Source organism: Brachyistius frenatus, unplaced genomic scaffold (assembly GCF_029030835.1).
Source record: "Brachyistius frenatus isolate BFR_SWC_R1_liver_20210118 unplaced genomic scaffold, ASM2903083v1 Contig_44, whole genome shotgun sequence".
Taxonomy (NCBI): Eukaryota; Metazoa; Chordata; class Actinopteri; family Embiotocidae; genus Brachyistius; species Brachyistius frenatus.
The window spans coordinates 211074-223314 of record NW_027210643.1 but is presented as its reverse complement, the minus strand read 5'-3'; the positions used below and the strand labels follow the sequence as shown (position 1 = coordinate 223314).

Here is a 12241-nt window from a genome sequence, read left to right as displayed (position 1 = left end):
AGCTAAGGAATTTAGTGTTTCTATGTGCTGTATTTATTCAATTTGAGAAACGATCTCTAGCAATAACATGGACTATAAAATCATCTCTGTTGCTCGGTCGTTACTAATGGTCAGACTACTTCCTAGACTAGTAAACATTGAATACATTACATTAGAGTCTACTGATGTGACTGATTGTTTTCCAGTTCTTAGTCACACCCCGTGTACTGCCATGGAAACGGAGATCACACGAACACAATTTTTATATTTTGAGAGAGAATTGCCCCACAATATGAATACATTTTGATTACATATCTTATTTAGTTTGTAACTTGTTGTATCATCTCAATATTACATTGTGCCAACAATGAAGTTAAAGGGGAGCTAGCGCCGAGTGATGCTTACGGACCTTGGCGCAAGCGCCTCAGTCCTGACTGCATCACTGTCGTGCCCATAATGATGTTAGAGGACACCCTCGAGTGCAATATTGCTTAATTATTGCTCAGCTTAGCGAATGTGATATAAATGTAGATATCTCACATAGCTCGTGAGATGTGTCTCTGCTGCATCCATACAGCAGCAGACTGCTGGACAGTCCAAACAGAAGAAAATATTTGACTTCTGTGCAGGTTCTGAATCTTCTAAAGAAAGAAAAGCCAAATCCAAATCACAAGGGATAACATTTTTTTCTCTCTCCAACAGGAATCATGTCTACAACAGGGAATGGCTACGTCATTTATATGACCATCAAACGCAAGACCAAGTTGAAGCCTCCTGAGCTCATGACTGTTAACCTAGCAGTCTTCGATTTTGGCATATCAGGTAATGTGATGCATTTTAGAAGCACATGAGTTTGTTATTAGAATGCATTTACTAAGTGCTCATACTTTTATTTGAAATATTATATATATTTGGAAAGCTGCATCAAGTCAAGTTGTACTGTATACTGTGCAATATGTATCTTCTTTGGTCGAGTTATAAACATAATTAATCTATTACTTTCAAATCAGGGTCAGGACTCTACTCCAGCACTGAGGGTTATAATAGTGCTCCTGATGCTGTTCTACCAAAATGCATCTTTTATTTACCACAGTAACTATTGTCTAACAAAGGGCAGTTGTTAACACCGTCTAACAACTGCACATTATCTCACTGAAAAACACATGGATGAATCGCAATTGTGGACTATTAGCAAAAGTTTATTATTCATGTTGATTGGTCATTTAGTGATGAAACTGATCAGGTAAATACTATGACAGCTCGGTTCACCTTCTGTATCATGGCTTTTGTAATATGTGTTAAAATTGTGGCAAGTGCTGTTTTACTGACAGGGAGAACATTTCAGTTTCAGTTTTATTTGAATGTGACTGTCAAGTACTTAAATGATCTGGAGGCCACTGGAAGGGCAGCTGATGAAAAACACCTCCAGTTCAGCTTTTCAACAATAAATTACAACTATTTCAGTCACATTTTGTCCAACGTGTGTGTATTGTCTGCTGCCAGACACCTGGCAGCGCTTCTGCACAAGATGAGCCACAATCCCCTCAGAACTGTCTGGAGATAGACATCACTCAGTCTGGATGTGTTTTGACTTACTCAAGTTTGGTATTTGCTTTCAGACAGACACATGATCTGCCAGAAGAGTTTTGATAAGTCTGGGAAGGTAGAACGAATTTGTCCAATCATCTTAGGTTTTCCTTGCGCCGCTGTGACTTTCAGGTCCGCACTGGAATGCCCGTCGGTCATCTTCTTTTGTTGTTCATTTTGCCCACCATTAAAAAAAGAGAAAGGCTCTGCAAACTCATGGAAAGTGGAGTTGTGAGAAGTCAAGTCAGCACATTTCTGCAACCTTGCAATGACTGCAATATACTGAGCTCTACTGAATGCAGTGAATGCATGCTTGAACCATGCACATTGGGAACTGGCAGAAGTTTGTCTCAGTGATCAGGATTGGTCACCATTTCAGTTTTTTAAAGTATGCACTGACATGCTCAAAAGCCACATTAGCAGGTTGGTGGTACAGATTGAATACAAGGTGTGATCAACAAGTTCTAAGATGTTCCTGTTGCGTATAATTGGAGCAGCACTGTGACGCATTGAGCAGGGGGAAGCAAAAACCTTCTTAACCCTCATGTTGTCCTTGGGTCAAAATGACCCGCAGCTGTGTTCAACCAATTTCTATTTTATTTTCATATTTTTTGGGATCATTGGTGACAAGGAGGCTGTGAGGGTTTCTTTAAAGAATGATCACCAATGATCCCAAAAAATATAAAAACATAGAAATAAAATAGAACCTTGGTTGAACACAGCTGCGGGTCATTTTGACCCGAGGACAACACAAGGGTTAAATATTCCAAGCAACCCAGTAACACGATAAAACGTGAAATAGAAATGTTCATCCACTATAGAAAAACGTGAGATAGCCACATTTTGGTCTGCATCAAACGTCAAACTTACACACACGTAAATGTCATGTGAGGCGGGATCATGTGACCAAGGTCCCACAACAGAGCATGTTTTGTTTTATTTGTTTTTTCAGTTAATCTGATCTCATTTCTGACACCCATCAATACAACAGATATGGAAGAGCCCCTGTCCCGTTGCACAGTTAATTTTCCCTCTAAAAAAACCCCAAGGAATAATTAAATAATCTGAGAATGAAGTGATGTTATTGAGTCCTGAAAGTGACAGTTAAGGTTGTGAATTACATGTTCAAGTGCTCAGACATTTACAAATACATCATACATTTCTTGGAGATGGCCCAATAAAATGAGCCTTCAATGAGCAAGGATGTCTCATTTTGTTAAATACCTGTTGCTTCGACTCCTCTCCTCCCATTTCTGTCAATTCTTGCTGCTTATTCTTTTGTATATTTAAGTCATGTCCGTGTTCGCTCACATGCAGAAAGGAGAAGTGAGATATGCTTTCAAGTGGTCACTGAAGTCACGTGGGTCGAATTATAATGCCAGGTGTAAACAGCCTATTTAGCAAAGGTTTATGCAAATCAGGTGGTCTGCTTCTGGGTTCATTAACATTTGTAGACTTTATAAAGTGATCGACAGAATCAGCATTATGCTGACTATATGAGAAATTGTTTAAGTCGTTTTCCAAGTAAAAATGTGTTGGTTCCAGCTTTGTCAGTTTGAGGATTTGCTGTTTATCTCTGTTTTAATGTCACTAGAATTTTGTTGTTGTTGTTGTTTATCTGGGTGATGAACATTTGAAGACATTCACCATATTTTTCCACTATATAAGTAGTTGTGGCTACTAATGTAGGTTTAAAATTATAATAGCAAAGTTATGTCTGTGATTGACTAAAAATACGCAGAGTAAGTATTCAGTTTACAGAAAGAATTTCACAGCAGACATTTGTTCTCATCATGGCAGGCACAGGTGTAATTGATAACATGCATACAAAAGAAGGAGGAAAAACTATAAACATATCAAACTTCATGCTTGGTCAAGTGTTTGAGGGAAAAAAACATTCATTCCAGATGTGTTTAACAGTAACAGCATTGTAAAAATGTCAAAAATCCTCATTAAAAATCATGTTAACTAACAGACAAGCAACTGAGCCTGAAAACATTACTATTGAAGGTAAAGGCCTTAAATTTCATCAACCATTACTAATCTCCTCCCTAAACAGACCTGCATAGCCAATAAATTGGATTACTGAAGTGTCAGTCAGTCTGTCTTCATAAATTCTGCAGAAAGACACTCTTAGCATTTTCAATGATTCATTTATTCATTGGTTTGAAGCAAAAAGAAGCAATCATTAAAATTAAGTGATTTCCATTCCCATAGTTTGTTCTACTCCTCAGAAGATGGAGCCATCCCTCTGTTGTTTGGCTTTTCATGAACTTTCTTTTTTTTTTCTTTCTATTTTATCAATCCTGTTCATTATCTAGCGCTGCATCTCAAATGTTGTTAGAATGGTTCCAATCCATTATGCTTGCCCTTCACTGGCCCAAGATCAATTTAAGTCCCTACACAACTTCTGGAACTGACATATTTATTTTTTAATGGATGACTCTTTTGTTAATGAACACTTCTTACCTTCTAATGCCCTGACATTTGGAGTTTCCTGCGCACAATACACAAGTTGGAAGCCCTATATTAGTGGTAGGTTCCTTTAAAAGATGAAGCAACCTGAGTTGTTGGTACATTAAATTGGTAGAAACTTGCTTTGAAAAGTGGCATAGACATAATTTCTTCCAGCAATTTGGTGTTTTGACAAAGAAGCTCAAACTTACTTGTGGAAGAAATAAACATGGCGTAAAAATATAAACTACAGCAAAAACGTAGTTCAACATTTTACATTTGGCTATAAATGGATTAATGGGCTCCATCTTCGTTTTTTTTTTTTTTTTTTTTTTTTTAGCAAAATGCTGTGTATTTTATTTGAAAATAATTAATTTACATATTTAAGTAATTACTTTCTTAATTTTACCATCAAAATCTAGTTCCTGCACATCTAAATTAATGCTTTTAGCACTTTAATCTGATTTAAAAAAAAAATGTTACAGTGCAAAATCACTGGAATATGGTTCCAACTATAAAGGAAGTCAATGTAGGAAAGTTATATTCTCTCTCTTACTAACTCCCATTAGCACGTTTGCAGCTGCATTTTGAGTCACTTGGAGGCTTATAACAAAGAATTACAGTAGTCTAGCGTGCCAGCCACAGATGCATTGATTAATTTCTCCATATCGCATTGGGACAGAATGTATTTGATCTTAGCAACATTACACAAGTAAAACAAGGCATTCGTAGTGAGTACACAATGCGTCCTAAATGCATCCTAGGCCATATGGGAAGACTACCTACTCAGCTGACATCCTCTGAATAAGGATTATAAATAAATGCAGCTCTTGGTGCCATGTTCCTGTGTTCATAACTGACCCGGTGCTCCCACGCATGACCCTCATGTTACAACAGGTTTCGTTAGTTTTAGAGTTTTTCTTTTCCTCCTTTTAATCTTTCACTTGAAGACTCCTGCCTGCCGTTTTTTTGTTACCAGAAAAAAATCTCCTGCATGATTGTTCTAAGCTCAGCTGAACTGTGCATAAAGCAGATTTACTGCAAACTCATGCTATAAAGCAGCTGTAGAGTGATTTAAAAGAGAGGCTGCTATGTAAGCCATATGTTCACCAAAGCCTTCTCTGGGTTGAACTTTTATTCACTTTAGTTTCTCATGTATTTTCCAACATGCATCAGACGCACAGCTGTGGAAGAGCCGCCGCCCCCTTCATTGATCTACAGCTGCTGAGACATGCTGGAACAATTCAATAATCTGACCTGGAATTGATCGGGTTCAGGTTGTCAATTAGCCTACAAAATTGCCAACAAACTGCATTCAGACATTTAAAAACACAGTACTTTAAAATGAGGATCAATTAGCATAGATGTCTCATTTTGTTATTTGCCTGTTGCCATACTTCTCTTCTCCCCTTTCTGTTCGTGTTCTTGTATATTTATGTGGTGTACATGTTTATTTACAAATAGAGCAGGGAAGTGAGATTCACAAGTGGTCACTCGTCTTGAGTGCAAAAATGCATCTCCACACGCAAGAAGTGTGTGGAGATGCATTTTAATGCCAGGTGGGAACAAACAGTGGCCAGCTTTATGGCCAATTTTGATCCAATCACACAAGGACGGGTCAGGACGCATTGATAATACCGGGTGGAAACAGGGTACTAGAGCTTTATGTGAATTGGAGGACATATATTCATTAAAAATAGCTCTAAGATTATTCACAGTAATGTTAGTCAGAGTAACTAAATGGTTGCATAATTAGTTTCTAAGTTGTGCTTTGGGCCGAATACAATAACTACAGATTGGTCAAAATGTATAATAATAATAAAAAAAAATGTCATCCAGGCCGTAATGTCTCTTAGATAAGCCTCAAATTGAACTAAATTATTGGTTTAATCTGGTTATAGAGTGGTACATAAATGAGATTTTTTTACAGTACATCGTTTACTTGGGCCAGGCATTAAATGTGTTTTTTGCGATGTAACAACCGCAATAAAAAAGCAGTTTCTTGAGATGACATAGATCATGGCTGTTCCCAGCTCTCAAATCAGTTCTATTCAGTGTACTTGTAATGAAATAGCCCTTTAGCTACTGAATGTCAGCGTTCCAAATAAGTTAAAATGAACACTTGAAGGTGAAGTAATCATAACCCATCCAGTTATTTCAGCTTTTTTTCCAATATCACATTGGAAAATAAGTGCAGCTGCACAACGAGAACCTGAGGACCAGAGATTGTTCAAGGTCAAGGTCATTTCATTTCCCACATTAAATTATTTCCTGTCAAGAAACTGTTCAGAAAATGCAACAAAAAAAAAATCTAACCAAGAGGAGCTGTGGTGGTCCAAAGAATCAGCCAGAACATGTGCTCCCAGAAAGGTGCAATCTGCCTCAACCTCCTTCGCCTTGAGAGGATTTCATTAGTAAAATGCTACAAACCCAGAGTGGGTTTTTCTCCTTGATGAGTTTTGACCTTATCTACCGGGTCTGTATGGATTTTGGCATTAGCACATATCAGTGTGGGATGCTGACCTGTGTATGCCCTGCTCTGTGCAGACACAGTCAAAGTTAAATAAACAAAGAACATGTGTGCCCTGAAAGTGAACAAAGCTGGGCTATCGGCCCATGTGTTTCCCCTACAGCTACTTAGGCAGAAGTCCTGACTCACAATGAATGTTTTTCAACCAGTCTGCTGTCTTCTCATGCCTTGTGACATGAATGATGTCATCCTCATATTGAGAATAACTGAGGAGTTTTATTCTAAAATGGGTCATTCCACTAGTTGATTACATTTATTTTTACAATTATTAACCTCTATCAGCCAGGACACTCCTCATCATGCTGCAGTGTTTCTCAGGGGTTGTAAAGGTGGAATCATCTTGATTGGATGTAGATTATTTCTGCCTCTTCAGATTTTTCATTCTGCCCACATCTTAATTTGATTAAAGCTAGCTCCTCCTCAAAGTTAAACTGCTTTAAAGTATATACATTTTATGTTTGCTTTCAGACCTTCAAATGATGCTGTGTGTTTTACATCCCTGCTGTTTTAGCTTGACAGTTTGCACACAACCTGATGCACTGATCACATCCTATTAAGTCAGGTGTCTTTTAAAAGGCCATCACCCTCAAATTCACTCTGCACACTGACACGTGCTTAACTGCACTACTCCTGAGAAGATAATGAAGTGTGTGTGATGCTTTTTCCAGAAATAACATCGCAATAATAGTCTGCATAATGACATTTGATGTAATTTTTTAAACTTGCTACTTTTTTAAATCAGCCTTATCTAATTAGGAAAACATTACTTTAAATGCTAGTGATTGCTAAGGTCATTTACATGTATGCACAACTCCAGTAACTTCATGTCAGAGGCATTATCAAACAGGGAAAATTATATATATATATACATACAGTGTATACTGTGTTTGTTATGGTAATTCTTTTTCTGACTCTTTCCACACGAGATGGGAGAAAAATAACAGCAATGGTTGTCATTACCAGGCAACATGAGCCAAAGGGCAAGCAAAACAACTGCCTGGTCTGTAGAGCTGAAAGTTGTTCAGCTGGAAGATGCCATGTTTCAGAATATGTAAATGCTGTTAAGCCTCCAAACATGTGAGCAAGCGTATGCAAGTGTGTGTACATCCCCTGCTGGGTTTTCAGTGAATCCAAGAAATCATTTGGCTCGTCTTGTCTGCAATCTCGCCTTGAGAGGTTTTGATAGTTATCTCTTTCATGCCGCTCGACGCCTGGCATGCCACATGGCTCTTGGCCTGCCCAGCTTTCCAGGAACAGGGCCCACATCTGAAACACACCACAACTGTCACGGAGTCATGCTGATGTAATGAATAAACTGGAGCTTTGGGCTGAGCCACAGACTGTATATAAAAATGAACGTCGCTTCCGGTTCCAAAGAAATTAGGCCAATGCAGAAGTGCCGTAAGCTACAATACCACTGGGTGCCACTATAGGTTGCCTCCAAAAAGCCTCCAGCTCCATAGACTCCCATTCAACTTGTCTCATCAAATTCTCCATCAATAAAATTTCTCCACCAGTTATCTCGGTTTTGCTAGTTAAACTTTTATACCAAGCAGCTTACATTTCAAGGACATTTTACGACCAGAATTACTGCTATTGTTTTGTGTTCATGTGAGTATCAGTCCTCCCCCTCTCCTTTGTCACTTGACTTTATGCTATTTATTGATTGGAAACTCAAGTTCTCAAGAGTTGTCACATGTATTCAAGCTTTGTATCCTTTGAATGTTAAACAGTGGCATAAAAGGAAGGGGCTTTAGTCATGAACACTACAAGACATGGAGTGGGACTTTTCTGCCGCATGCATTTCCATTCAACCTGTATCCTTAGTACAGCTGTTACAGTTGCAATCAAAATTATTTGAAACTGTGTAATGTCATCTTTTTTCTTTATGCATGTGTTCAAGCTGAGTAGTCAAAAGAGTTAAAAGAACTGTGAAAAAACAAATGAAAATAATTAGTTTGATTATTAAAAAGGTTGTGGTTAAAATAAAGATTTCAAAGACAGATAATTTAAAGCCAACAGTAAAGCAACAAAGTTCCTCCAAAAGAAATGAGATGTTCCATAGTATAGAGGCATAGCCTGACTCCGCCGGACTGTTACTCACAGCTTTAGTCTTTTGCTGTTATTATAGTCTTGAAACCCTGTTCACATTGAGGTTTAGTATGTCATCATATGCGTCATCAGCAGTGGTTGCTGATTGGTCTGTCCTTCAGAATGGCGAACCAATCAGCAATCACTGGTGATGACTCACATAATGTTCTAAAATTTACAATTTTGAGTGCATGTGAGCCTTTACATTGTCAAGTATGGAAACATGCAGTGCCCTATAAGTACCTGGATGATGTACTCAAAGCGGTCTACAAAATTGGTAAACAACGATGGACACTTTTCAACTTCAATGGTGCCATAATGGCTAGGGAGTGGAAAGAATGGGACCACTGACCTAAAGTATTTTTTTCACTGCAGCAGTCGATGAAGCTGCAGCTGTTGCAAAACTAAGTACCACTATGCTGTTGTTGGATAGAAGCATTAGTATTTTTAGTGTGTGCATTAACAATGGGCATGACAACACATTCCTTTTCAGGTAAAACAGTAAAAGTCGGTAAATATGTTGGTGGGTGATGCATTTAAAATGTTACAGTTATTTCCGGTAAGTGCAATTCGCAGATGTGCAACTGTACAAAATTTCGGTGTACAGTGAACCCTCGTTTATCGCGGGGGTTACGTTCCAAATAGAGACCGTGATAGGTGAAATCCGTGAAGTAGTAACCTTTTTTTTTTTACAATTATTATACAATGAAATACTCCATAATACATTGAAACCAAAGAACAAAACCTTTTTACAGGCCCAAGCATTTGTTTAACAAATAAAAGTACTGTATAAATGTTTTTTTTTTTACAAATAACTACTGTACTGTAAAATAATAATTTGAATCATCAATACGAACTGAAGGCTTCAAATTGCTGAGATCGGCACCGCCCCACTGCGACCCGAGTCACTGGATTAGAACGGGAGGAAATGAAAAATGATTATGAAAACAAATACAAAGTACAGTCGGACAAATAATGACTCGTGTATTTCACTGCTCTTCTGACTGAGCCGCTGCATCCTGACTCCGCTCTGCAGCGGTTCTTTCTTCTAAAGCCGGCGGTGCAGGTGTGGTTTTTCGAGAGAAGAACATAGTTATCGGTAGTTGTTGTCGCTCTTTTTTCTTCTGGGCAAAAAGATTCTTATAAACCGACATGCCACCATCGATTATTTTTAATTTGGCAAGCTGTTTTACGTACGTGTACATATTAAACCGCAACGTTATTGACAAACAGGTAGAGAAGAAGCGGAGAGACTGTTTAGCCAATCAGAATGCAGAACACAATGCACGATGCAAATCCGTGAAGCAGCGAGACCGTGAAAAGTGAACCGCGTTATAGCGAGGGGTCACTGTACTACATGTGAGTGTATTAGGGGGAGGACGTGGTTTTGGAACACAGCATAAGAGTGATGATATTGAACTTGTTCTATCAATGTTCTGGCCAGTGGTAGCTCCGGCGCACAACATACAGTGTTTGGTGGTAAATGATCATTGGTTAAAGGCTGCACCAAAAGTTTCAAAATCAACCCGGAATCTGTGCTTTTTAGGATGCAAAGACAAGAAACAATTTCCAATGGAGCCAGATACATATTCACAAAGTGAATTGGGTATTGGTAACAACCCTGGTTACATCTCTCCTGTATGTACAATGTGGAAACCAAATATCTTTATTTGCACAGTTGAGAACTGGTATTCTACCACTGACTGTTAAATGTTTTTTTCTGTGTAATTAGGGAGAAGAGGAACAGGATTGAAACTTGTTGCCAGTTTTTTATGAAATTTTGACAAACCTCTGAGATATTCAGGTTTACAGTTGATCAGATACAACTTTTTCTCTTTCTCCCACCCAACACTCCTATTATCTTCCTCTGCTTTCTTTTCCCACCGACTCCACTCTTTCCATTTCATGAATCTCACCGATTTCCCTTCCTCCTCATCCCCATCTTTCCCCTTTTCTGTCCTTGCAGTGACTGGAAAGCCCTTTTTCATCGTATCTAGTTTCTCCCACCGCTGGCTCTTTGGCTGGGAGGGCTGTCGCTTCTACGGCTGGGCAGGCTTCTTTTTTGGTTGCGGGAGCCTCATCACGATGACCGTGGTCAGCCTGGACCGGTACCTCAAGATCTGCCATCTTCGATACGGTGCGTCAGAAACTTCCTTTGCAAGGTTTCATAAATGTTTGAATGCCATGTACAGCTATAGGAGTTACACATTATCCCACAGACTCTAGGGGAATTAGAGAAGATTTTGTGTTTTTGTGTGAAGGCATCATTGTAAAAATGATACCGCAGCTATTGTACTTTTTGTTGTTGTTGAAATGACAGTAAAGCCATTTTTAGATGTATTTGTAGAAACAACATCTCAGCTTCAAACATCTGTGTGGGCGTTTTTAAAAGGCAGTGAGTTTGTTATGGTTTGGACTTCATTTCCATTCGGTTGTCTTTATTGGAGATAAAGTTTTAGCTGAATTTCAGGAGCAGGACCACGCCTCAACCACTCCCCCACACTCCTATAAATATCCACCCACTCTAAACCTCGGCCTAAACCTCCCTCTTGTTAAACCGTTTCACTTATGGTTATCATTTTTCATAGCCTTTATCCTTCCGTCCCACATGGAGATCTTGGGGATCTGCAAGGCCCGGGAGCCATAGTGGATCCCCAACTAAGCCTTCCCCAAACCACGAAACTCTCACCCTGGCTTAATCTCCCTCAATCAATGAAGGTTCGCCCTCGGCCGAGGCGGGGTCCTAGCTAGTGAACTTCAATCTAGGTTTTGTGATTCCTCTTTTAATTTTTTAGTTTTTAGTCTTTATTTTAGTCTGGTTTTTGCTTTTACTGTTTGACTTTGTAGGTTTTTGTTTGATCTTGGTTTTGTGTTTTACTGCGTAGTCACTCACCCCCTTATGTCTTGGTATACTTTACTTGCTGCCTTTTTGTCATGGTCACATCTGTCCCTTGTCATCCTCCTCTGCCTTGTGTATTTCAAGTGTGATTGAATAGTCAAAAACAGTACGTCCTAAGTCCTGTCCTACAACCCCTTTTCTTTGACCTCAATTTAAAATGTCCTGAGGTTAAGTAAAGATGTGACGGAGAAGTCATAAGGTGTGACAGACATGTTGCCGTCACTGTGGGTTCTTCCGTTCCAAACGAACAACAACGAGCCCAGTACAAATCGGCAACCGTGTTTATTTTACAGAAACAATGTTCTCATTTGCTTGTGCTCTCCTGCCGAGCATTCGAACGTACGCCACGTGTCCTGCCTGTCCGCAGCCAGCCTGCTGCTCTGTGTCCTCAGGAGTGCAACCCCATCTGGTGACCTACTAGTTCTTTTATGTGGAGAGAAACAAATCAGTGATTGCCTGCAGCTGTGCCAACTAACCCTCTTCCAGGCACCGTTCCCTGAACCACTCCCCCAATCAGTCCCTCCTGCAGCTGAGCCAAACAACGCCCCGCCACCACATAAGGATTTAAGAAAAGACAACTGTGGGTGGCTGTGGCTCAGATGGTAGAGCGGGTTGCACACTAATCCATGTATCGAAGTGTCCTTGGGAAAGACACTAAACCCGAAGTTGCTCCCAATGGCAGGCGAGCACCTTACTTGGAA

General features: G+C 39.4%; 1 protein-coding gene across 1 annotated transcript in view; it reads left to right on the top strand.

The window, feature by feature from the left end:
• Positions 1 to 12241, top strand: part of opn5 (opsin 5) — a 60055-nt gene that overhangs the window by 36513 nt on the left and 11301 nt on the right. The window contains exons 4-5 of the mRNA XM_069703073.1: positions 682 to 801; positions 10608 to 10778. Coding sequence (XP_069559174.1) covers positions 682 to 801; positions 10608 to 10778 — 291 coding nt within the window. The remainder of the gene's footprint in view (positions 1 to 681; positions 802 to 10607; positions 10779 to 12241) is intronic.